Here is a 21,883-nt window from a genome sequence, read left to right on the forward strand (position 1 = left end):
TTGGCTTTTTTAGCTGCCGCGTCACACTGTTGGCTCATGTCAAGTTTGTGGTCAACCAAGACTCCTAGATCCTTTTTCACATGTACTGCTCTCAAGCCAGGTGTCCCCCATCTTGTATTTGTGCCTCTCATTTTTTTTGCCCTATTACTTCCCTTGATTCTAGATGGCTATACTCCTATTGATGCAGCCCATTTCAGCAGCACCATTTAAGGAAGGCTGCCTCATATATATATATTTTTTGTCCTTCCCATTTGTAGTGGGCTCAGAAATCCTCACCCATCCACTGCCCCAAAACCCCCAACCCCAAGCCAGTAGACCCAGATCTCCCTCCTGGCACCGCATCCCCCCCCCCCCCATCATTTGTGTCTCTCTCCCTGTGTGTATCTGGAGGGGGGGGGGTCCAGAGCAGAGGGTTACATAACCAGCGAGGCGGGGTGGACTAGAAGGGCGGCGTGGCGCCGCGTCACCGAGGACTCCTTCCTGTCCCGCCCACCTGGGAAATGCAAGGGGGGCCCATGTGAACCTCTTTGTGCTTCCCCGAGATTTGCGTCTGCGGCGATGCCGGACCGGGCTGTTCCTCTCGCCGGGGGCGCCCCGTCTTAAAGGTGCACCCTTGGGGGAGGGGGGGAGGGGCGCTGGGGAAGGAAGTGCAACCCCCCCCCAAAACCCCCACCCTCTCCCAGGGGGTCCCAGCAAGGGTGCCCCCCACCCCCACCCCAAAAAATAATTGCAAGCAAATTATTTTGCTTCCCCGCCCCTCCCTTTCCACAGCAGCAAAAGAAAACTTTTGTGCTAATAGCTTGCAAATTCTTTTCCAACAACACTCTGCTTCCCCCTCCCCCCTTCCTGGTGTTTGCAATCTTTATTTATTTATATATATATATATATATATATATATATATATATATATATATATTAAGGAAGGCTCCCTCATATATATATTTTTTGTCCTTCCCATTTGTAGTGTGCTCAGAAATCCCCCCTCTCTCTCTCTCTCTCTCTATATATATATATATATGAGAAACTTCAAAGATCCGTTTGTAGGGGAGGTTGTTGATGGTTGGGATTCTGGCTGGAGGTTTATGGGGGAAGGGGGGGGTCTCCTCCAGCTTTCCAGATTTTAATCCTTTAATCCCCCGTGGGTCGCTGTTGTCAAATAAATTCTTTGTATTCTTCCCCTGGCTGGTTCTGTTTGCTTTTCCTGGCATTACAAGGGGGGGGAACCCCAATCTTGCCACTTCCCCTCCCCTTTATTGAAAATAAATAAAATTCTGTTGGGGTGTACCCTTTAACAGCTTTTTGCCATGAGGAAGTTCTTCAGGTGGGGCAAAATGGAGAAGAAGGCGGTGTACACACCAGGCAGTTAAAGCACATCACATCCCCCCACCCCCCAAAAAGAAATTGTAGTTTGTTATGAGTGCCAGGAATTGAAGGTTTGGGAGGGGTGAGCTACCGTTCGCAGGATTCTTTGTCGGGGAGAAGTGATGATGTGCTTTAAACATATGTTTTGTATGCAGCCTAATTCATGTGGAAAAAACTTATTTCCCCTTCCTCTCTCCCTTCCATTTTCTTCTTGCTCTACTTTTTTGTACATTCGTGAGGGTATCAGGGCGGTTTTACGCAATCCCGATTTCAGTACAGTTTGTGCTTGAAAAAGTTTCAGGGCTTTGTTTACGATCGATTCTTGTAACATCCTGCTGAAGTCCTGTAACTTTGCATACCACAGATGTGGGTGTGGGTGTATGTTGTTGGTCCTCTTTTTGTTGGGCTATATGCAGGAGCATCTCTCAAGACAAGAGTGATGAAATGCCATTAGGGAATTGTCACAGAACCACTAATAAAACGGACTGATGTGCAGACGGTCCAGTATGAAACTGCTTGTCTGTTTTTTCCATAAAATGTATACAGTAGTACCTCGGGTTACATACGCTTCAGGTTACATATGCTTCAGGTTACAGACTCCGCTAACCCAGAAATAGTGCTTCAGGTTAAGAACTTTGCTTCAGGATAAGAACAGAAATCGTGCTCCGGCGGCGCAGTGGCAGCAGGAGGCCCCATTAGCTAAAGTGGTGCTTCAGGTTAAGAACAGTTTCAGGTTAAGAGCAGACCTCCGGAACGAATTAAGTTCTTAACCCGAGGTACCACTGTATATGTGTTTTTGTATATAATATATGCCGAACTTAAGGAAACTGATAATGAGAAGTTACCACTATACACCTCTTGACTGCAAGGAAACCTCAAAGCGGTTTACAAATTGGCCCTTTATGTGCTGTTATTGCATGAGTGACCGCTGTGCTGGTTTGCTAGTTCGATTCCGGGTCCGATTCAAGGCCATAAATGTCATCTAGTCCAACCCCCTGCAATGCAGGAATCTTTTGCCCAATGTGGTGCTCGAACCAACAACCTTGAGATTAAGAGTCTCATGTTCTACGTAGGGAGCTATCCCAGCTTCCAGTTGTTTGTGTTAGTGTTTAAAACCCTGAGTGGCTCAGGCCCCGAACTCCCTGAAAGACTTCCGTTAAATAAATTCTCCTCCCAATGCAAATCTCTTTTCATGTGATGCGTGAGCACCCAACGAATGCAGAACTTTTTGAAAGCTGCCTTAATAGAAATGAAGGAGAATGTGAATCCTCAGATACGATCTTCCAAGGGCCCCTTTAGTAATTTCATTTGGATATCTTAGAGGCCTAACGTAGGAGAAAGACCTCGAAATGGTCGCTCAGCTTACAATGGCAGCTAGAATGCTAATCTGTCAGAACTGGAGAAATCCCAAACTATAATCTTAAAAATATTAATAATTTTAATCAAAGAAGGGAAGTAACATATCCATAATCTTTAGTCGCTTCATTATGTTTGTTTATAAAACTTAATAAATACAATGGGAAAAAGATAAAAACGGGAAAGATGAATAATGACATATTTGTGCAATATATTTAGTCTCATATTTAGACACTTTTTAAACATCAACATAAAAATCACAATATATGTAATCAAAATAAAAACAACAACCCAATAACCCCCCCCAAAGAGCCACATTTTAAAAGGGCATAGGATGTATCTATAAACCTTAATGATTTTTTTTATAAAAAACTACCGTATTTTTCGCCCCATAGGATGCACTTTTTCCCTCCAAAAATGAAGGGGAAATCTGTGTGCGTCCTATGGGGCGAATGCAGGCTTTCGCTGAAGCCTGGAGAGCGAGAGGCGTCGGTGCGCACCGACCCCTCTCGCTCTCCAGGCTTCCCGCAGATCTCCGCAACAGGCAACTCTCCGCAAGCAGAGGCTCCCGCGGCTTGCAGAGAGTTGCCTGCATGACGAAGGCTGGGCACATTGAGCCCAGCGCTCCCAGACTTCGCGCACCTCTCCGCAAGGCGCGGGAGCCCTGCACTGGGCTCCCGCTGTTTGCGGAGAGTTGCCTGTCCTGGGGGCTGGGGTCGGGGGAAGGAAATAATTCCCCCCCCCTTTATTCCCCCCCCCCAAAAAAACTAGGTGCGTCTTATGGGACGGTGCGTCCTATAGGGCGAAAAATACGGTATAAACCTTAATAAAAGTTATTTTTAAAAATGAAATGTTTAGGAGGAATCTCAGAACCCAGAGGGCGTGTTGGCTGAATTGAGGTTTCCAATGACAGGAAGGTGAGAGATCTTTCACGGCTTTCACGTTTACTTCACTCCCATCTCCCATGACTAGGTAAAGGTAAAGGTACCCCTGCCCGTTCGGGCCAGTCTTGCCAGACTCTAGGGTTGTGCGCTCATCTCACTCTATAGGCCGGGAGCCAGCGCTGTCCGCAGACACTTCTGGGTCACGTGGCCAGCGTGACAAGCTGCATCTGGCGAGCCAGCGCAGCACACGGAACGCCGTTTACCTTCCCGCTAGTAAGTGGTCCCTATTTATCTACTTGCACCCGGAGGTGCTTTCGAACTGCTAGGTTGGCAGGCGCTGGGACCGAACGACGGGAGCGCACCCTACCGCGGAGATTCGAACCGCCGACTATGCGATCGGCAAGTCCTAGGCGCTGAGGATTTACCCACAGCGCCACCCACGTCTCTCATGACTAAGGAAGCCCAAACTGTGCAAAGAAGATAAAATATCAGAATAAAATGTGCAAGTGAGAGAGATGATGATGATGATGATGCCATTTGGCACAGTTTATAGAGAGCTTGCAGACCTCAGGACTTTCGTAGGTACAGCATTTGGATTGCCTTGATGCGGACTTGTATATGAGGAAGGAGCGTAGCTCAGTGCTAGAGCACCGGCTTGGCGTGCAGAAGGTCTCAAGTTCAGTCCCCAGTATCTCCGGGTTGTCCTGGGAATACCCCCTGCCTGCAACCCCAGAGAGCCTCTGCCAGTCAGTGTAGACAATACTGAGCTATATGGACCAAAGGTATAAGTTCCTATTTAAACCGAACATCGTTTAAACCAGGAGGACTAGGATCTTACTTTTTATTTAAGAGAAGGCGCCGTAGCTCAGCGGTAGAGCCTCTGCTTTGCACGCAGAAGGTCTGTGCAAGAGGGAGAAGCTTAATTGCAAAGATGTGTGTGGCTCTGGGCTTTAAGCTCTGTTTATTTTGGATTGTCGCTAGTACGCACAAGCGTTTTCATTACCTTTGTGTAATCGGCTTGTAGGTCACAACGGTCCATCTCATAACACTCAGTGCAGGCAGCAGTGAGCCCCATGGACCAGTGGGCTGACGCTGCGTAAGCAGGGCTGGATTGCACAATAGGCAGGATCAGCACATGCCGAGGGCCCTGCAGGGAAAGAAAGAGGGGGTTTTTTTTGTAAAGAAGAAATCGACTTTAAAGAAAACACATCAAAGTTGTCATAACGGAAAAGCACCAGAACCTGTTAGATATCCTTACACTTCATTCCCCACCCCAACCCCGGTGTTCGAAATTCCCCGGACGTGTTTTGCTCCTGGCGTGGGCCCAACTGGAGATTTTTGGGCGCCAAGTTGGTGAACACAGTTTAAAAGCTTCCATAGTTAATACCACCTCCATTTCCCTGTGTGTGTGTTTCTTCTTCCATACTGGGACGAGTGAACTGTTGTAAGAGCGAGTTGCAGTGTAGTTGAGAGAATTATGGCGTTGGAAGGGATTCTGAGGGACATTCCATTGGGGCAAACATAACCTAGATTTAAAGTGTGCCTAGCTTATATTTCTTTAGCTCCCAACACTACTGCCCTCGTTTTTCTCTTTTCAGTGCTTAGCCCCACCTAAATCAGGAGGCCTCCTACTAATGTAAACTGAAATAATGCGAGGAGATCAGATTCTGCCATGTGCTGCTATAAATCTATTTTGTTTTAAAATCATATTTTATGATTTAGTGTTGGTTTTATTTTGTATTGTATACGGAGCCCACCATAATCTTTCCCTTCCTCTCAGGGTTTTTAATGAAGCCCTTTGTACAAGGCAGGTTCTTGTGTTACGTAAGGTTGTGGGGTCCTCTGAACTTATCTGAACCATAGCTGTCAACTTTCCCCTTTTTAAAAGGGAAATTCCCTTATTCCGAATAGGATTCCTCGCAAGAAAAGGGAAAAGTTGACAGCTATGATCTGAACATCAGTTTCAAACTCTGCATGTGAAACTGCTCGGCTTACCACACCCACTTTCCATTTCTGAGGGGGAAGGAGATGGTTTTCAGTCCCTGCCCACAGCGTGGAAGGAAACGGTTTTCTTCTTCTTTTTCTTCCAGGGGCTGGTGGAAGAAACGGCAGCCGTGCACTTCACCAAGGAGAAGTGGGGCCTGCTGGATCTGAACCAGAGGTCATGCTGGAGATTCACGACTTGGTGACCTCTCTGGGTAAGGATCCCTTTTTCCTGTAGCCAGGATACTAAGGTCCTGCTGTGTCCTGCCTCACAGCCTTGCTAGTCCCAACATCCTGTTCACAGAATCATAGAATTGTAGAGTTGGAAGGGACCCATAGCTGTCAACTTTTCCCTTTCCTTGTGAGGAATCCTATTCGAAATAAGGGAATTTCCCTTAAAAAAAGGAAAACATTGACAGCTATGAAGGGACCCCGAGGGTCATCTAGTCCAACCCCCTGCAATGCAGGAATCTCAGCTAAGGCATCCATGGCCATCCAACCTCTGCTTAAAAACCTTCAAGGAAGGAGAGTCCACTACCTCCAAATGGAAGCCATTCCACTGTTGAACAGCTCTCGCTATCAGAAAGTTCTTCCTGAAGTTTAGTCGGAATCTCCTTCTTTGTAACTTGAAGCAGCTTGTTTGAATCCTCCCCTGCGGAGCAGGAAAAAACAAGCTTGCTCCATGTGACAGCCCTTGAGATATTTAAAGATAGCTATCATATCACCTCTCAGTCCCTTATTTTCCAGGCTTAAACATACCCAGCTTCCTTAACCTTCTCGGGCCTTCTCGGTAGTGGCTCCCGCCCTGTGGAACACCCTCCAATCAGATGTCAAGGAAATAAACAACTACAGTGGTATCTCGGGTTAAGTGCTTAATTTGTTCCGGAGGTCCGTTCTTAACCTGAAACTGTTCTTAACCTGAAACACCACTTTAGCTAATAGGGCCTCCTGCTGCTGCCGCCGCTGCTGCCGCCACGCGATTTCTGTTCTCATCCTGAAGCAAAGTTCTTAACCCGAGGTACTATTTCTGGGTTAGCGGAGTCTGTAACCTGAAGCGTCTGTAACCTGAAGCGTATGTAACCCGAGGTACCACTGTACAGTGGTACCCCGGGTTACAGACGATTCAGGTTGTGCGCTTTTGGGTTGCGCACCGCACCGAACCTGCAACTACTGGAACGGGTTACTTCCGGGTTTCGGTGCTTGCACATGTGCAGAAGCGCTAAATCACACTTTGCGCATGCGCAGAAGCGACGAATTGCGACCCGTGCATGTGCAGACGTGGCACTGCGGGTTGCGAACATGGATCACGTTTGCAACCCGAGGTTCCGCTGTATCTGACTTTTAGAAGGCATCTGAAGGCAGGCCTGTGTAGGGAAGTTTTTAATGTTTGATGTTTTATCCTGTTTTTAATATGCTGTTGGGAGCTGCCCAGAGTGGCTGGGGAAACCTTGTACAGTCATAAAAAGGTAAAGGGACCCCTGACCGTTAGGTCCAGTCGTGGCCGACTCTGGGGTTGTGGTGCTCATCTCGCTTTATTGGCCGAGGGAGCCGGCGTACATCTTCTGGGTCATGTGACCAGCATGACGAAGCCGCTTCTGGCAAACCAAAGCAGCGCACGGAAACGCCATTTAGCTTCCCGCTGGAGTGGTACCTATTTATCTACTTGCACTTTGACATGCTTTCAAACAGCTAGCTGGGCAGGAGCAGGGACCGAGAAACTGGAGCTCACCCCATCGTGGGGATTTGAACCGCCGACCTTCTGATCGGCAAGGCCTAGGCTCTGTGGTTTAGCCCACAGCGCCACCCACGTCCCTCTGTACAGTCATACCTTGGGTTAAATATGCTTCAGTTTGAGCGTTCTCAGGTTACGCTCCGCGGCGACCCAGAAGTAACGGAATGCGTTACTTCCGGGTTTCGCCGCTCGCACATGCACAGACGCTCAAAATGACGTCATGCGCAGACGCGGGTTGCGTTCACTTCAGGATGCGAACGGGGCTCCGGAACGTTACTCCTACATTGGGTAATCTGAGCTTGTCGCCACTGCGCTCTCTGCTCTATCACTCTCAAAGCCTGTCTAGTCTTAGGCGAAGGCGGGGTCAGGAATGTTTTCCAAGGACACTGAATCTGCCAGCCGTCTCTCCTGTGTTTCCTCTTCTAGCTGCTGCTCACCCAGTATTTCCCAGCTTTCCCCCTCTGGACTATGCCCTTCTGCAAACCACTGTTCTAAATCAATACTGTCCTCCTGCCCTTGGGAAGGTTCAGGAAAAGGGAGGGGGGGCTCCCACCACTCCTCCTCAGTCCAGACCCTGACATTACTGCATCTCTATTTCAAGATGGACATGTGACCTCCAGAGCTGACCTCATCTCCTGGCTGGAAGAAGACAGAAAAGACCTCTTTGCCAAAGGCTCCATGGAAGAGATCAGATCCACAGGTGAGTGTGTCTCTGAGGCCACACCAGCCCCTGACACTTAAATCAGCATCGTGCCACTTTAAGCCAACAAGAAATAATAGCGACGGCAATAACATACTTGCTTCATATTTCAACCCGAAATCTTTGGGTGCCTTAACGGATCCCAGCAAAAAGGACTCAATATAAGAAATACAGGGTGGGGTTCAACTCACAAGCCCTGATAGTGGAAACTCGTAAGAGGGACTTTTGCTCGCAGAACGGGACTGTCCCCCTTCTCTCCCATGTCCCCCCTTGTGCCAATTGGCTGAATTGACACAATTAAATAATTATACGTAAAATGACTATTATTGCTAATTAATAGTCACAATTCCATGTTCTGTGTATGATAATTAAATCTTTCTAGTAATGATACTCATAATTCCACATTTTACCTAACATAAATAAACACCGCTAAACTGTTTATATTTAGGTAAAAGAATCACAAAAATCAACTGGATACAAAACACGAAAATATATCAAAATTCCTAAAATGCAACATCGTTACAATACAGCATTTTTTATTTTTGCAAATACTAAATCTAAAAATAAGGTGTTTAAAATATATTTGCTTACATATTGTGTGTGTGTGTTATTTATATTAATATTTTACATTAATGTAAAAATGCGACTTTCCCCTGTAAGAGCTTTGGTGGAAGCAGAAGACTCCTGTCTACTGGTAGGGATTTGTAGATATTTGATGCTGCTTTTGTCAATCCAGCAAGTAGTTACTTTTTTTTGACCTGTTTGTTAATGTTTCTGCCTTTCTGGAAATAGAACTGAGTTTTCATGTATTTCTCTGTCTTTCTCTCCTTCCCTCCATATCTGGTTCCCAAAGGTGCCAGATCTCTAAAGAAGATCAAGGTGGAGAGCTTCTCGGACGAAGCTCCCGTGATCAAGGAAGAGTATGAGGCTCTGCCAGAAAGATGCCAAGAGAATATTTCTTTCCCCAGTGAGGCCGGTGAGGAAGGTGAGTCCCGGATAGTAGTAGTAGTAGTAATTATAATTATAATTAATTATAATTATAATTTATTATTTATAATCTGCCCATCTGACTGAGTTTCCCCAGCCACTCTGGGCTGCTCCCAATCGAGTGTTAAAAACAATACAGCATTAAATATTAAAAACTTTCCTAAACAGGATTGGAGCATTCAAGCAAGTAAGGGTAAGGTAAAGGGACCCCTGACCATTAGGTCCAGTCGTGGCTGACTCTGGGATTGCAGTGCTCATCTCACTTTATTGGCCGAGGGAGCCGGCGTACAGCTTCCGGGTCATGTGGCCAGCATGACTGAGCCGCTTCTGGCGAACCAGAGCAGCGCACGGAAATGCCATTCACCTTCCCGCTGGAGTGGTACCTATTTATCTACTTGCACTTTGACGTGCTTTTGAACTGCTAGGTTGGCAGGAGCAGGGACGGAGCAATGGGAGCTCACCCCGTCGCGGGGATTCGAACCACCGACCTTCTGATTGGCAAGTCCTAGGCTCTGTGGTTTAACCCACAGCGCCACCCGTACATTCAGCATAAGGATGACATTATGGGGGCACACAGGAATTATGTCGAGCTCCTTCAGGATAAGGGTGGGATCTGGAAAACAAGGGAGGTCCCAGCCAAAGAAAAGTGGCAACTTAAACTGATGGAATACGTGCAGCTTGCAGACTTAACATTTGGAATAGGAGAACAAGAAGAACATACATTTAGAGAAGATTGGGAAATGTTTATTAAATATAAACACTGAAAACACTGGCAGCATTAAGATAAATTCAACAGTGTAAGTAAGTTTTGATGGATGTAATAATCGAAAACCGATTGATACAGCTTTTGTAAAATATGCAGGGATATAATAGAGGTAAAATGAACCATGGAAAGATAAGAAGGGAAGTCATTGATAGCTTAAGGATGCAAAAATGAGTACTTTAAATTGTAAAACAGAAAAATTAATTTAAAATTTACACACACACACACACACACACACACACACACACAGATACACATAAAGGAATTATGGCTAGCTTGTTCAGGATAAGGGTGGGATAGACAGACAGACAGACAGGAATATTTTGCCATGGTTAAATAAAGAAAAAAAGTGGACAAGTACTTAAAATTGTAATACATTGCAAGATGGAGTAATGTTATTATTCCAATGAGTATTCAATTAATATCAAGTCACTAAATTTTTTCTGTTGTATGTCCACAAGCTCTGGTGTAAACGATCGCACTGCAGATTTGCATAACACAATTTCCCTTCCTTCCTTCCTTGGTTTTTTCCTCTTTCTTTTCGGGGGGGGGGGGATAATACCATTAATAATACCAATCGTTCAAAAGCCAAATTATACAATTTAAATGGGCCCCCGCGTGCTAGAATGGATGGTTCAATGATTTACTTTATTTCCGCGTTCCAAAATAAGAAAATTACAAATTTTCTTAACCCTCGTCAGAATAACACATCATTATACTGCAACTGCAATTTTAACGACTTTCACTCACATTAGCACATCAAATGATTTACAGTCCTACAGCTGAAGCATTCAAACTCTCTCTTTGTTCCTCTTGCGTGTGGTAATTATTCTGTCCGTGATGTTTCTTCCTGTCCTCATAATATACAGTGGTACCTCGGGTTACATACGCTTCAGGTTACATACACTTCAGGTTACAGACTCCGCTAACCCAGAAATATTACCTCGGGTTAAGAACTTTGCTTCAGGATGAGAACAGAAATCGTGCTCTGGTGGCACGGCAGCCGCAGGAGGCCCCATTAACTAAAGTGGTGCTTCAGGTTAAGAACAGACCTCCAGAACGAATTAAATACTTAACCCGAGGTACCACTGTATTATGTCTAGGAGGTGAATTTTATTGTTTCGGTTACAGACCAGTTCCACATACAATATCGAGGAAGTCATAAAACACGATAGGGATACATTTGAATTTGCAATTCATTGTAATATATTCTGTCTATCTTCTCCCTTCCTTCCTTGTAACCCAAGCGCACCTGCTTAGCCGCGCCTCCGACCCCGGTTTCCCCGAAGGCATGTCCCTCTCGAGCAGCGGCAGGAAAGGGCGAGGCGTCTCCTGGAGGCACCAGGAAATCTTGGACCTCTTGGACATTTGGGGGGAGCCGAAGATCCAGGAGCAGCTGCGTGCCAGTCACCGCAACATCGAGGCCTTCGAGATCATCGCCCGCAAGATGGCCTGCCGCGGCCACCGGCGCAACGCTGTGGAGTGCCGCTCCAAGACCAAGTGCATGAGGCTGGAGTACCAGCGGGTCGTGAACCACAACTCCCGGACGGGGAAGCACACGGCCACCTGCCCCTACTACGCAAAGCTGCACAGCATCCTCCACAACGGGGACGCGGCCGTCCGGCCCAAGCGCATCCCTAGGAACATTAAGAAAAAGACAAGAGCCTCAGCGCCGCTCGCCAAGGAGGCTGCCGCTCCCGAGCGCACCGTGGAACTTTGTGCCCAGGATACGCAAGCAGGAAGTGCAGAGGAGTACATGGTGAAGCAAGTTCTTTTACCTGGTGGGCAGAATTCGTCTTATTAGGGACAAAGGAATGTGGGGAGCTGCCTTATACAGGGGTACCTTGGGTTAAGAGCTTGCCGTATTTTTCGCTCCATAAGACGCACTTTTTCCCTCCTTAAAAGTATGGGGAAGTGTGTGTGCGTCTTATGGAGCAAGTGGAGGCGGGAAAAGCCCCCAAAAGTCGCACACATACTCCAAGCGGCTCTTGGGGGCTTTTCCCCGAGGAGGGAGAAGGGACTGACTGGCTTTTAGAGGGGGAATGCACGAAAAAAATATTTTAAAAGGAAGCGCTGAGCAGACTATGGAATGCAAAAGGCTGTGCTCAGCGCTCCCTTTAAAAATACTTTCCCCCTTGCATTCCCCCTCTAAAAACTAGGTGCGTCTTATGGTCGGGTGCGTCTTATGGGGCGAAAAATACGGTAATTCGTTCTGGAGGTCCGTTCTTAACCTGAAACTGTTCTTAACCTGAGGTACCACTTTAGCTAATGGGGCCTCCCACTGCCACTGCGCGATTTCTGTTCTCATCCTGAAGCAAAGTTCTTAACCCGAGGTACTATTTCTGGGTTAGCAGAGTCTGTAACCTGAAGCCTCTGTAACCTGAAGCCTCTGTAACTTGAGGTACCACTGTACAGATCCTGCTGTCTGTGTATTATCCACACTGGCTGGCAGCAGCTCTCCCCGGGTTCGGGCAGGGGATGATTCCCAGCCCTACCTGGAGAGGCCAGTGGGATTTGAACCCAGGACCTTCTGCATGCAAAGCAGATGCTCTCTCTCCGAGCTACAGCCCTCTGCCATTCTTATTGGGAGTCAGCAGGGGTCCTCCTTTCTGCAGTGGGGTGGGAACTTTGCGTGTTGCAGTGGCGGAACTGGTCGCCTTCCAACTATTGCTGTGCTCCCATGGCCTCTGGCCATTGGCCGTGCTGGTTGGGCTGATGGGAGCAGAGGCGGTTTTAGGGTGGGGCCGGCGGTGCTGTTGCCCTGCAGGGGGTGTCCAAACAAGGATGGAGAATGGAGCCCCAGTGGTGGCGTAGGTGCCAGGGTGATGCTAAAATTTGAGTCCGCCACTTAATGGCAGCTGCAGGAACACAGCTTCCCCACAGGCATCCGCTTTGCATCTTAACAGTTTGCCTGATTTGTATGGGTCAGAATCCCATGGCACCTTCTCGGGGTCCCCTGGTTTGTACGCAGGCGGTCTGGGCTCAGTCCCTTGCATTGTCAAAATTACCGTATTTTTCGTCCTATAGGGCGCACCGGCCCATAGGACGCCCCTCTTTTTTGGGGGGGGGGGGAATGAATAAAAAAAAATATTCCCCCCCCCAGCCGCGGCTGCCGCCCCAAGCCTTGTGCACACCTGCCTGAAGCACGGGGCACCCTCCGGAGGGCTCCGCGTGCTTCGGGCTGCAGGCTGCCGCCCCAAGCCTCGCGCGCCCGGCGGGAGCTCCTGCCGGGCGCGCAAGGCTTGCGGACACTCGCCTGAAGCATGGGGAGCCCTCCGGAAGGCTCCGCGTGCTTTGGGCTGCAGGCTGCCGCCCCAAGCCTTGCACACCTGGCAGGACCTCCCGCCGGGCACGCGAGGCTTGCGGACACTCGCCCGAAGCACGGGGCGCCCTCCAGAGGGCTCCGCGTGCTTCGGGCTGCAGGCTGCCGCCCCAAGCCTCGCGCGCCCGGCGGGAGCTCCTGCCGGGCGCGCAAGGCTTGCGGACACTCGCCTGAAGCATGGGGACCCCTCCGGAAGGCTCCGCGTGCTTTGGGCTGCAGGCTGCCGCCCCAAGCCTCGCGCGCCCGGCGGGACCTCCCGCCGGGCGCGCATCGCTTGCAGACACTCGCCGGGGCTGCAGGCTGCTGCCCCCAAGCCTTGTGAGCCCGCAGGAACTCCCGCCGGGCTTGCAAGGCTTGCAGATAGCTTCCTGAAGCCTGGAGAGCGAGAGGGGTCGGTGTGCACCGATGCCTCTCGCTCTCCAGGCTTCAGCGAAAGCCTGCATTCACCCCATAGGACTCACACATGTTTCCCCTTCATTTTTGGAGGGGAAAAAGTGCGTCCTATGGGGCAAAAAATACGGAACCTGTAGGAACCTGTAGTCCACCCAGATATTGTTGGGCTACAACTCCCACCATCCCTCGCCAGGGAGGACAGAACAGTAACTTGCACAGAGGCACACGGCTTTCTCCTCCAAGGGCTATTCATTGCTCTGTATATGTCATGGACTGGATGGATGCTGAGGAATGGTGGGAGGAACCAGCTGGGGAACCTCAGGGGAAGAAGGCTCAGAGCTCAGGGAGTGGTGAGGGGTCAGAGGGAAAAGACTGGGAGGAGGAGGTGTCAGAAGCCAAAGAGGTAACAAGGCTTAGTGAGCGGGGAGAGTCTGTGGTAGAGAGAAGTCCAGAATCAGAGGCAGAAGCTGAAGCAAGAGTAGAGGGAGACCAAGAGGCAGAGATGAGTCAGGCTGGGGAAGAGGCACAGGTGTCTCCTCATTGTGCTGTGACAAAGTCCCTTCCGCCTGATCTCCCAGAACCAGGAGAGGCTTGAAAAGGGCGGAGGAATGGCTTCATGCAAGCCCAGTCTCAGATTTCGAAAAGGTCCTGGAGAGGAGGGGACTTAGGCAGCTGTGGGGATGCCTAGAGATGGGAAGGCCCGGAAAAAAACCTGGTTTTCCCCCAGTTTTTTCCAGGCCTTCCCATCTCTAGGGAGGCCTTCAGTCTCTGCAACTGCCTCTTGGGGGCCAGACTTGCCAGAGATGAGTTGCTTTGCTCAAGAGCCAGTGTGGTGTAGTGGTTAGGAGCGGTAGACTAGTAATCTGGGGAACCGGGTTCATGTCTCCGCTCCTCCACATGCAGCTGCTGGGTGACCTTGGGCCAGTCACACTTCTCTGAAGTCTCTCAGCACCATTCACCTCAGAGTGTTTGTTGTGGGGGAGGAAGGGAAAGGAGAATGTGAGCCGCTTTGAGACTCCTTAAAGGGTAGTGATAAAGCGGGATATCCAATCCAAACTCTTCTCTTCTTCTTAGGCCTGACACTCCTGTGCTGATCCTGTTTTTTTTACTAATAAAGAGTTAACTGCACTTGCTCGGCGTGGTTTACTGCTGGCTCGCTCCTGTCAGTATGCTCTTCAGAATAAAACTTCTCACATGGTCTGAGTGAATCATGCCTCACATTTAGAGAAGAGTGTTTATTTATTCAGCTCCCAACAGCCCCAGCCAAGGATAGCTCAGCTGGCAGAGCATCAGACTCTTAATCTCAGGGTCTTGGGTTTGAGCCCCACGTCGGGCAAAAAGATTCCTGCATTGCAGGGGGTGGGACTAGATGACCCTCGGGGTCCCTTGCAGCTCTGTGATTCTGTGCAAAGCATGGCCAGCGGTTGCAGATAATGGGAGCTGCAATATCTTGAGAGCTACACTTCCCCAACCCTGTTTCTATATGCTTTAGCTTAATTTTACCCAATTTTCTTTTCTGAAAAATTATTATTTCTCCCTAGGAGATGGTCACAGCGAAGAAAAGGCCATAGAAGAAAGCATTGAGACGTGCATCGTTGGAGATCGCTCTGGTGAGTGCTGTTGGCATCAATAAATGTCAAGCGAGTAGCTGCTTGGGCTGCATCCACTTGGAAGTGGTTGAGAGAGTGTCCGTCAGTTAATTCATTCCCCACGCGTCCGCCCCCAAACAGACTGCCTTTCCCGTTTAATAGATGCAGCCTCCAGCGGAATAGGGGTGGAAATGGAAGCCGACCAGGCAGACACAGAGGTGGAGAAGGAACAAGGTATGGGTTTTAAGATCATTGGTATCTTCTACACTCAATTATTGTGGGACTATACTTGGTGCCTGTTGTCTTTGTCCATGGAGTTTTCTTGGCAGGGATACTGGAGTGGCGTGCCGGTTCCTGCTCCAGGTGGATCATGTTTGGTCAAAACTCTCCACTATGACCTGTCCATCTTGGGTGGCCCTGCACAGCATAGCTCATAGCTTCTCTGAGTTATTCAAGCACCTTCGCCACGGCGAGACAGTGATCCATGAAGGGGACCTTCTTAGGAGAAAAGCAATGAGAAACCTAGACAGCATCTTAAAAAGCAGAGACATCACCTTGCCAACAAAGGTCCGTATAGTTAAAGCTATGGTTTTCCCAGTAGTGATGTATGGAAGTGAGAGCTGCACCATGAAGAAGGCTGATCGCCGAAGAATTGATGCTTTTGAATTATGGTGTTGGAGGAGACTCTTGAGAGTCCCATGGACTGCAAGAAGATCAAACGTCTCCATTCTGAAGGAAATCAGCCCTGAGTGCTCACTGGAAGGACAGATCCTGAAGCTGAGGCTCCAATACTTTGGCCACCTCATGAGAAGAGAAGACTCCCTGGAAAAGACCCTGATGTTGGGAAAGATAGAGGGCACAAGGAGAAGGGGACGACAGAGGACGAGATGGCTGGACAGTGTTCTCGAAGCTACCAGCATGAGTTTGACCAAACTGCGGGAGGCAGTGGAAGACAGGAGTGCCTGGAGTGCTCTGGTCCAGGGGGTCACGAAGAGTCGGACATGACTAAACAACAACAACAATAATCCTTGGTGCAGAATGCTGCAGCTGGACTGTAGGTGGGAACAAGCTACAGTCGAACCTTGGTTGTTGAACATAATCCGTTCTTGAACACCGTTCAATTTCTGAAACGTTCGACAACCGAAAACTGAAAACAGAAGCCTCAATACAATAGGGAAACTCAAAATGGAAGCTGCGTAGCATGTTCGGCTTCCAAAAATCCTTCGACAACTGGAGCATTTACTTCCGGGTTTTGGGCGTTCGGAAGCCGAAAACTATGATAACGGAGGCGTTGGGGAACCGAAGTTTCGCTGTACAACAAGTACCTAACTTGGGTGTTTCCAAAGCTGCTTTGTGCTATCGGGCTCAAGGATCTTGTATTAGTTTGTAAGGCTCTTAACAACTTTGATACAGGATACAACCAGGGCAGCCAAAATCTTCTGATGGAGCATTTTTGACGCCCCCCACATGCCTGAGGTTCAGCTGACCAAGCCTTTGGTGTGGAAGGCGCTTGCCTATGGAACTCCTTGCCAATAGTTCAGCAGGAACCACTCCTGCTTTTAGATGTCTTTTAGACAGCAGTTTTGTTTGGAACTTTCTCACACCCCAAACCAACCAATTATTATGGGGTTTTTTTGTTGTGCACCAATTTGTTTTAAATAGAGGCGTGTGCATGGTTTTGAAAGTGCAGTTTATAAATATTTAGGTGTGCAAGGTACTGGAAGACACAAGATCTACCCACCCGGGAAGAATGGCAGATGAAGGTGATGGACTACATGGAACTGGCGGAGATGACTGGCAGAATCCGAGACCAGGGAGAAGAGTCGGTAGAAGAAGATTGGAAGAAATTTAAAGCTTATTTACAGAAACATTGTAAAATTAAGGAATGTTAGAAGGAGGCTGGAATGAAGTTATGTGGCTTTAGCAGAAATGTTATAAAGGACTAAGTAAAAATAGACTGTTAATGGATGAAAGGAGGGAAGGTAAAGTTACAATATATTAAGATAAATTATAGGATAAAAACTGGGAAAGATGGAAAGGATTTGCTGAAATAGCTAACCGAACTAGAATACAAAAAAGGGAGGTGTGAGGAGGTCAAGGAAACAAGCAAATGAAAGATAAGTTATGGGAAGGTTTGTTGTGTTTTTTTAATTGTTTCTATTTTTCTGTTTTCTGTTTTTTATAATTTTTTTTTCCTTATTGTGATGTGTTGTCTAGTTTTTGCCTAACTTGGTGTTTTCTCTTTTTTCTTTTTGTAACCTTTAAAACTTTAATAAATATTATTTTCAAAAAAAAAAAAAAAAAGACAAGAGAGGGGGAGAAAAAAGAAGCAGAGTGAGAGGGATAGTAAACTTTCATTCTTTACGAAGAAGATGGGGTGGGAAGTCAATAAGAAACTTTGGATGTCAAAAAAAATTGTATATGGTGATAAATGCCTTAAAATGTTTTTGGAGACTTCATAAAAATGTTATTTTAAAAATCCTTTCATCCTTTAAAATATATATATATATATAGTGTGTGTGTGTGTGTGTGTGTGTGTGTGTATACACACATACGTGAGCCTTAGGGAGGGCCTGAGGTCTTATTTCTCTGCCTGATCACCGAGGTTTTTGGGGCTGTCTCTGTCACACACAGTTCATATCCCACTTGGAGCTGGGCCTTCCGTATTGTGAGTCTAAGGCCCTACCTGCGCATTTAAAGCAGTATTATGCCACTTCAAACAACCATGGCTACCCCCAACGCATTCTGGGAACTGCTGCTAAGGGTGCTGAGAGTTCTCCGGATAGGCCCCTATCCCCTTCACAGAGCGACCATTCCCGGTGTTTCCTATGGAGAGGGATAGATAGTTTTTGTGTTTTTAAAATTATTTACACTTTTCAGATATATACATTTAACTGGTTTTACAATCATTTTAACATTTTAAAACTTGACTCCCTCCTCCCTCTTTCTGTGGCTCCTTAAATTTATTTTTATTATCTTCTGCATATCTAAATTCACTTAACTTACCCATTTATTTGTATTCTTTAAATATATACTCTTATGTAACTGCATTGGCGGATGTGACACCCCCCCCCAAAGCTAAACAACTTAGTTTCTTAATTTTGGGTTTAAAAAAATAGGGGTTTTCTTATACACAGAAAAATACAGTATTTGATTTGGATCTACACATTAAAAGGCTGAGAGGGATTGATAGTTAAGCCACTTTGCGAACTGTAGGTCTGGGAGGGAAATAAGGGGTCCCCGAGCAACTCTCAGCAGCCTAGCAAACGACAAGGTTTCAGATCCGTTGGAATTAATGGACGTGACTAACTTACACCCAAGTTGCCTCTTGCAGGAACAATTTCTAACATTTTACTAAGAAGTACCTATGTCTGTCCTGAACCTTCAATAGATGCGCCCAAATTCTGGTACGACGAGAGAAGGAGCTTTCTTTCTCCATGCCTTGTATAATTTTTACACTCCTGGCCTTTAAAAGCCCCCGACTGTTACCACCTTTCCTCATATAGGCGAGTCTCTCTGTGTTCCCTTAAGGCTCTCCTCTTTGTTGCCCTTCCAGACGCTGCCGCCCCGAACCGCCCGGCTCCTGCCCTGTCCCCCGACACTTGCATGGCGATCCTGCGGACCAAGAAGAAGCGAAAAGGCGAGAGCGACATGATCGAGCGGCTGATGAAGCACTCCTCCATGGAGAACGCCCGGCTCCTGTCCGCCATGGAGAAAGACAGCAAGGTTTTCTCGGAGTACGTGCAGCTCATGAAAGAGGAGGACGCGCAGATCAAGGAGGAGAGGAAAGCCTTTCTGAACTCCATTGACAATCTCGGCACCATCTTGCAGAGCCTCGTCTCCGGCCTGAATAAAATCGGGGAGGCCCTGCTCAGGCCTGACCAAAGCCCGGCCGCCGGGTTCGCAGACAGCTTCTCCTCTCTGAACTCGCCCTCAGGCTGCGTGTCGCCGGTGCTTTGCAACGGAGAAAGCACCCCTTCGCAGAGCACCCATTTCCCCGGCTCGCTGGAGAGGGCATCTCCGGAAACATCGAGCCCCGCCAAGGAATCGGTGTACATTCCAGACTGCCAAGGGTAGCTGTGCCTAAAAAGGCCAGGTGTGGACGACCCTTTTCAAGCCTTCCTTGTGGCTTAACCTTCCCCAGCCCCCCGGGGCCTGCATGCCAGAGGTGGGGGGAGCCGGTGCAAAAGGGGGCAGAGCCGACGCAGAAAAATAGTAACAGTAGGCCGACGTCACCTCTCACGCATATGCCCCCCTTGATACAGAAACACAGGGAAATTAGATCTGTCCCCCTGAGCTGCACTGCTTGTGGGTGGAGATCTCTTGAGCCGCAGTTTTCAGGATACAATCCTTACCGCAGAGCAATGAGGCTTGAACTCATGGCAGAAACGAAGAGTCTTCCCCCGTTCCTCCAGCCTGAGCGTTTTTGTCAGGGTGTGGGTTGCGGAGTAGGGGTGGGATGTTAAAAAAAACCCTTCCAAATCTCCCAGTTGCAACCGACCTGCGGCGATGGATTCGCCGTGCATGGAGCCACTGGGAGGCGGGTTAATGGGACCGAGGATCAGACCGCTGGTCCCTCACCTCTGGCACAAACCGGCAAGCTACGCTGCTCCCTGCTTGCGGTTTACCCGAGGTTATCCAGTCGCGTTAGACGTTTGGGGGAAGATTGCTTTAGGCAAAATGTCCTCGCCGTCTCACATGGGAGTTGGCCGAGCCAATGTTTGGCAGCCTGATATTGCTTTCCGGCACCGAAACCAAAATGAATTCGACCGAAGTGCGGGGAGATATAACCTTCCTCCTCAGCCCAATTGGCACGGGTCGCCTGAGTGGGGCGAGGGGCTTTGTGTGGTGTGAGAGAGTGGGCGTTTGAGAGGGGGGCAGGTGGCCGCATGTGACTTTTTCTGCGGCCCCCAGATGCCTAGCCAAGGCTGAATGCGGCCCTGCACACAGTAACTGTTTGCCGCCCCTGTTCCAAGTGCATGTTCTTTACTGGGGTTTTTAATAGCCTAATGAGCGCAGCTGCATTCAAATGAAATAAGCCAGAGTGAAGGATTTCTTTTTGAAAAAAATAGATCTCTCTCTCTCTATATATATATTATGCATTTTTCTAACAACTCTAATTTTAGCACACACCTGAACCCATTTATATTCTGTGTTTTGTGCAACAAAAGCATAGGTTCCCTGATTTATAAATAAGAAGCACCTTTCCCTCTGCCCCTCCCCCCCGGTTGTTTTAAAGAAGATTTTTTAATAAAAGAAATGGTTCAATAAAAGAAATTACTCTTTTCGTCCGAACCGTCCTGCGTCTTATATTCACAGTTGGTATATCTTTCTACCTCAGCATTTTCCCTTCGTGGCACAATAGTTGCACCTTCAAGTTCCTTAAATTATGATTGACGGAAGAGATACAGGTGTTAAGATTTCTTATCTGCCCTTTACCGTAAGGTCCCAGAATGGGTTGCAGTAACATATACAGTTACAAAAACGAATAAAAATGGCGTCAACAGTGAGACTGTTCCAAAATTATCCTCTGTAGTAGAGTGAGGAACTTTTCTCAGCCACGTAATCTCCTGGACATCTTTTTGGGGAATGGGGAATATGCAAGTGGTGGGCAGGGGAAAAAGCAACAGCGTGAGGCACAATAAGTGTAAATTTCACCTTTGTGCGGAAGGCTAGATTCTCCACACACAAACAGTAGCTTCCCGCAAACAGCTCAGCGATCATGCAGTTTACGGATGCTCCGCCCCCCAATGCTTTACTTTAATTATTACTTTAGTAATTTTTGATGGCTTTAGACAGTTTTTTGATTAATAATTCTATTTTTGTTTTGTAAACCGTGTGAGGTTTTCACAATAATCGAGCATTCTGTACGTTTCATTAAATAAAATAATAAATAAATCCAAAACAGGACACAAGACCCACAATCCCTGCACAAATAATCCCTAGCTTGCATACATAAATAGTCTGCACGGATGTTATTGGCCTAGAGGTGGAAAGAAGACGAAGTCCCTACCAGAGAAGAATGGCAGATCAAGTTGACGGATTATGCCGAAATGGCCAGAATGTCCGGAAGAATCAGAAATTGGGAAGACCATAATTTTTAATACGAAATGAGGGAAATTTATGACTTATCTTAAAAACCATTGTAAACAGTTAAAATCATTTGTAGGGTTGGAATATCACTTGTAGCTTTATGATGAATATTGGAGACAATGGAGATGTAAAAGATTTGGGTTATTATAAAAGATGCAGGAGGAAATGATTAACAATAGGACCCACAAAGGGAAGGAGGGAAGTCCCAAGAGATTCCTTGGAATCTTGTTTTTATGTTGTACAATATGTGACAGTAAAATTTTAACTTGAAAAACCATTAAATGTAATTTTTAATCTTTGTTGGAAGCAGCCCAGAGTGGCTGGGGAAACACAGTCAGATGGATGGGGTACACATAATAAATTATTAGTAACCAAATAAATAATTTAATAATAATAATAATCCCTAGCTCGCAAAGGTGACAGAGGCTATCAGCTGTGTTATGAAAGGCGACTCTTTCTACTCCTTACATTTTTATTGCAAGCTCATTTTTTGAGATAATTTTACAGGCTGAGACTCGTGGGTATCGAACAAAGCTGAATGTTGGAAGACTTGGGACCGGGGGGCGGGGGGCGGATGGGAGGGAGTCCTTCAGGCGGCAGACAGTTAAGACTGTGGAACTCCCACAGGAGGCAGTCATGGCCACCAACCTGGATGGCTGTAAATAATAATAATAACAAATTTTATTTATACCCCGCCCTCCCCAGCCAGAACCGCTCAG

At 47.6% G+C, this 21,883-nt stretch overlaps 1 protein-coding gene across 1 annotated transcript; it reads left to right on the forward strand.

Annotated features, from left to right (window-relative positions):
* Nucleotides 1-482: 482 nt before the first annotated feature.
* On the forward strand, nucleotides 483-20,581 carry LOC309336921 (uncharacterized protein). The gene is made up of 8 exons (XM_081853431.1): nucleotides 483-605; nucleotides 5,693-5,800; nucleotides 7,919-8,017; nucleotides 8,871-9,002; nucleotides 11,015-11,548; nucleotides 15,024-15,092; nucleotides 15,234-15,305; nucleotides 18,628-20,581. Exons 2-8 carry the CDS (start codon nucleotides 5,767-5,769, stop codon nucleotides 19,146-19,148), a joined length of 1,461 nt encoding a protein of 486 aa, XP_081709557.1. The 5' UTR covers nucleotides 483-605; nucleotides 5,693-5,766; the 3' UTR covers nucleotides 19,149-20,581.
* Nucleotides 20,582-21,883: the final 1,302 nt, after the last annotated feature.

Source organism: Podarcis erhardii (assembly GCF_964252035.2).
Source record: "Podarcis erhardii genome assembly, chromosome: 2".
Classification (NCBI taxonomy): domain Eukaryota; kingdom Metazoa; phylum Chordata; class Lepidosauria; order Squamata; family Lacertidae; genus Podarcis; species Podarcis erhardii.

What these genes read in the sequence shown, in the direction of transcription:
- LOC309336921 (XM_081853431.1), top strand. Translation starts at nt 5,767, where the DNA reads ATGCTGGAGATTCACGACTTGGTGACCTCTCTGG. An exon ending in GGAAGAGATCAGATCCACAG is followed by an intron (nt 8,018 to 8,870) that starts GTGAGTGTGTCT and finishes TGGTTCCCAAAG; the next exon opens with GTGCCAGATCTCTAAAGAAG. An exon ending in AGAGGTGGAGAAGGAACAAG is followed by an intron (nt 15,306 to 18,627) that starts GTATGGGTTTTA and finishes TTGCCCTTCCAG; the next exon opens with ACGCTGCCGCCCCGAACCGC.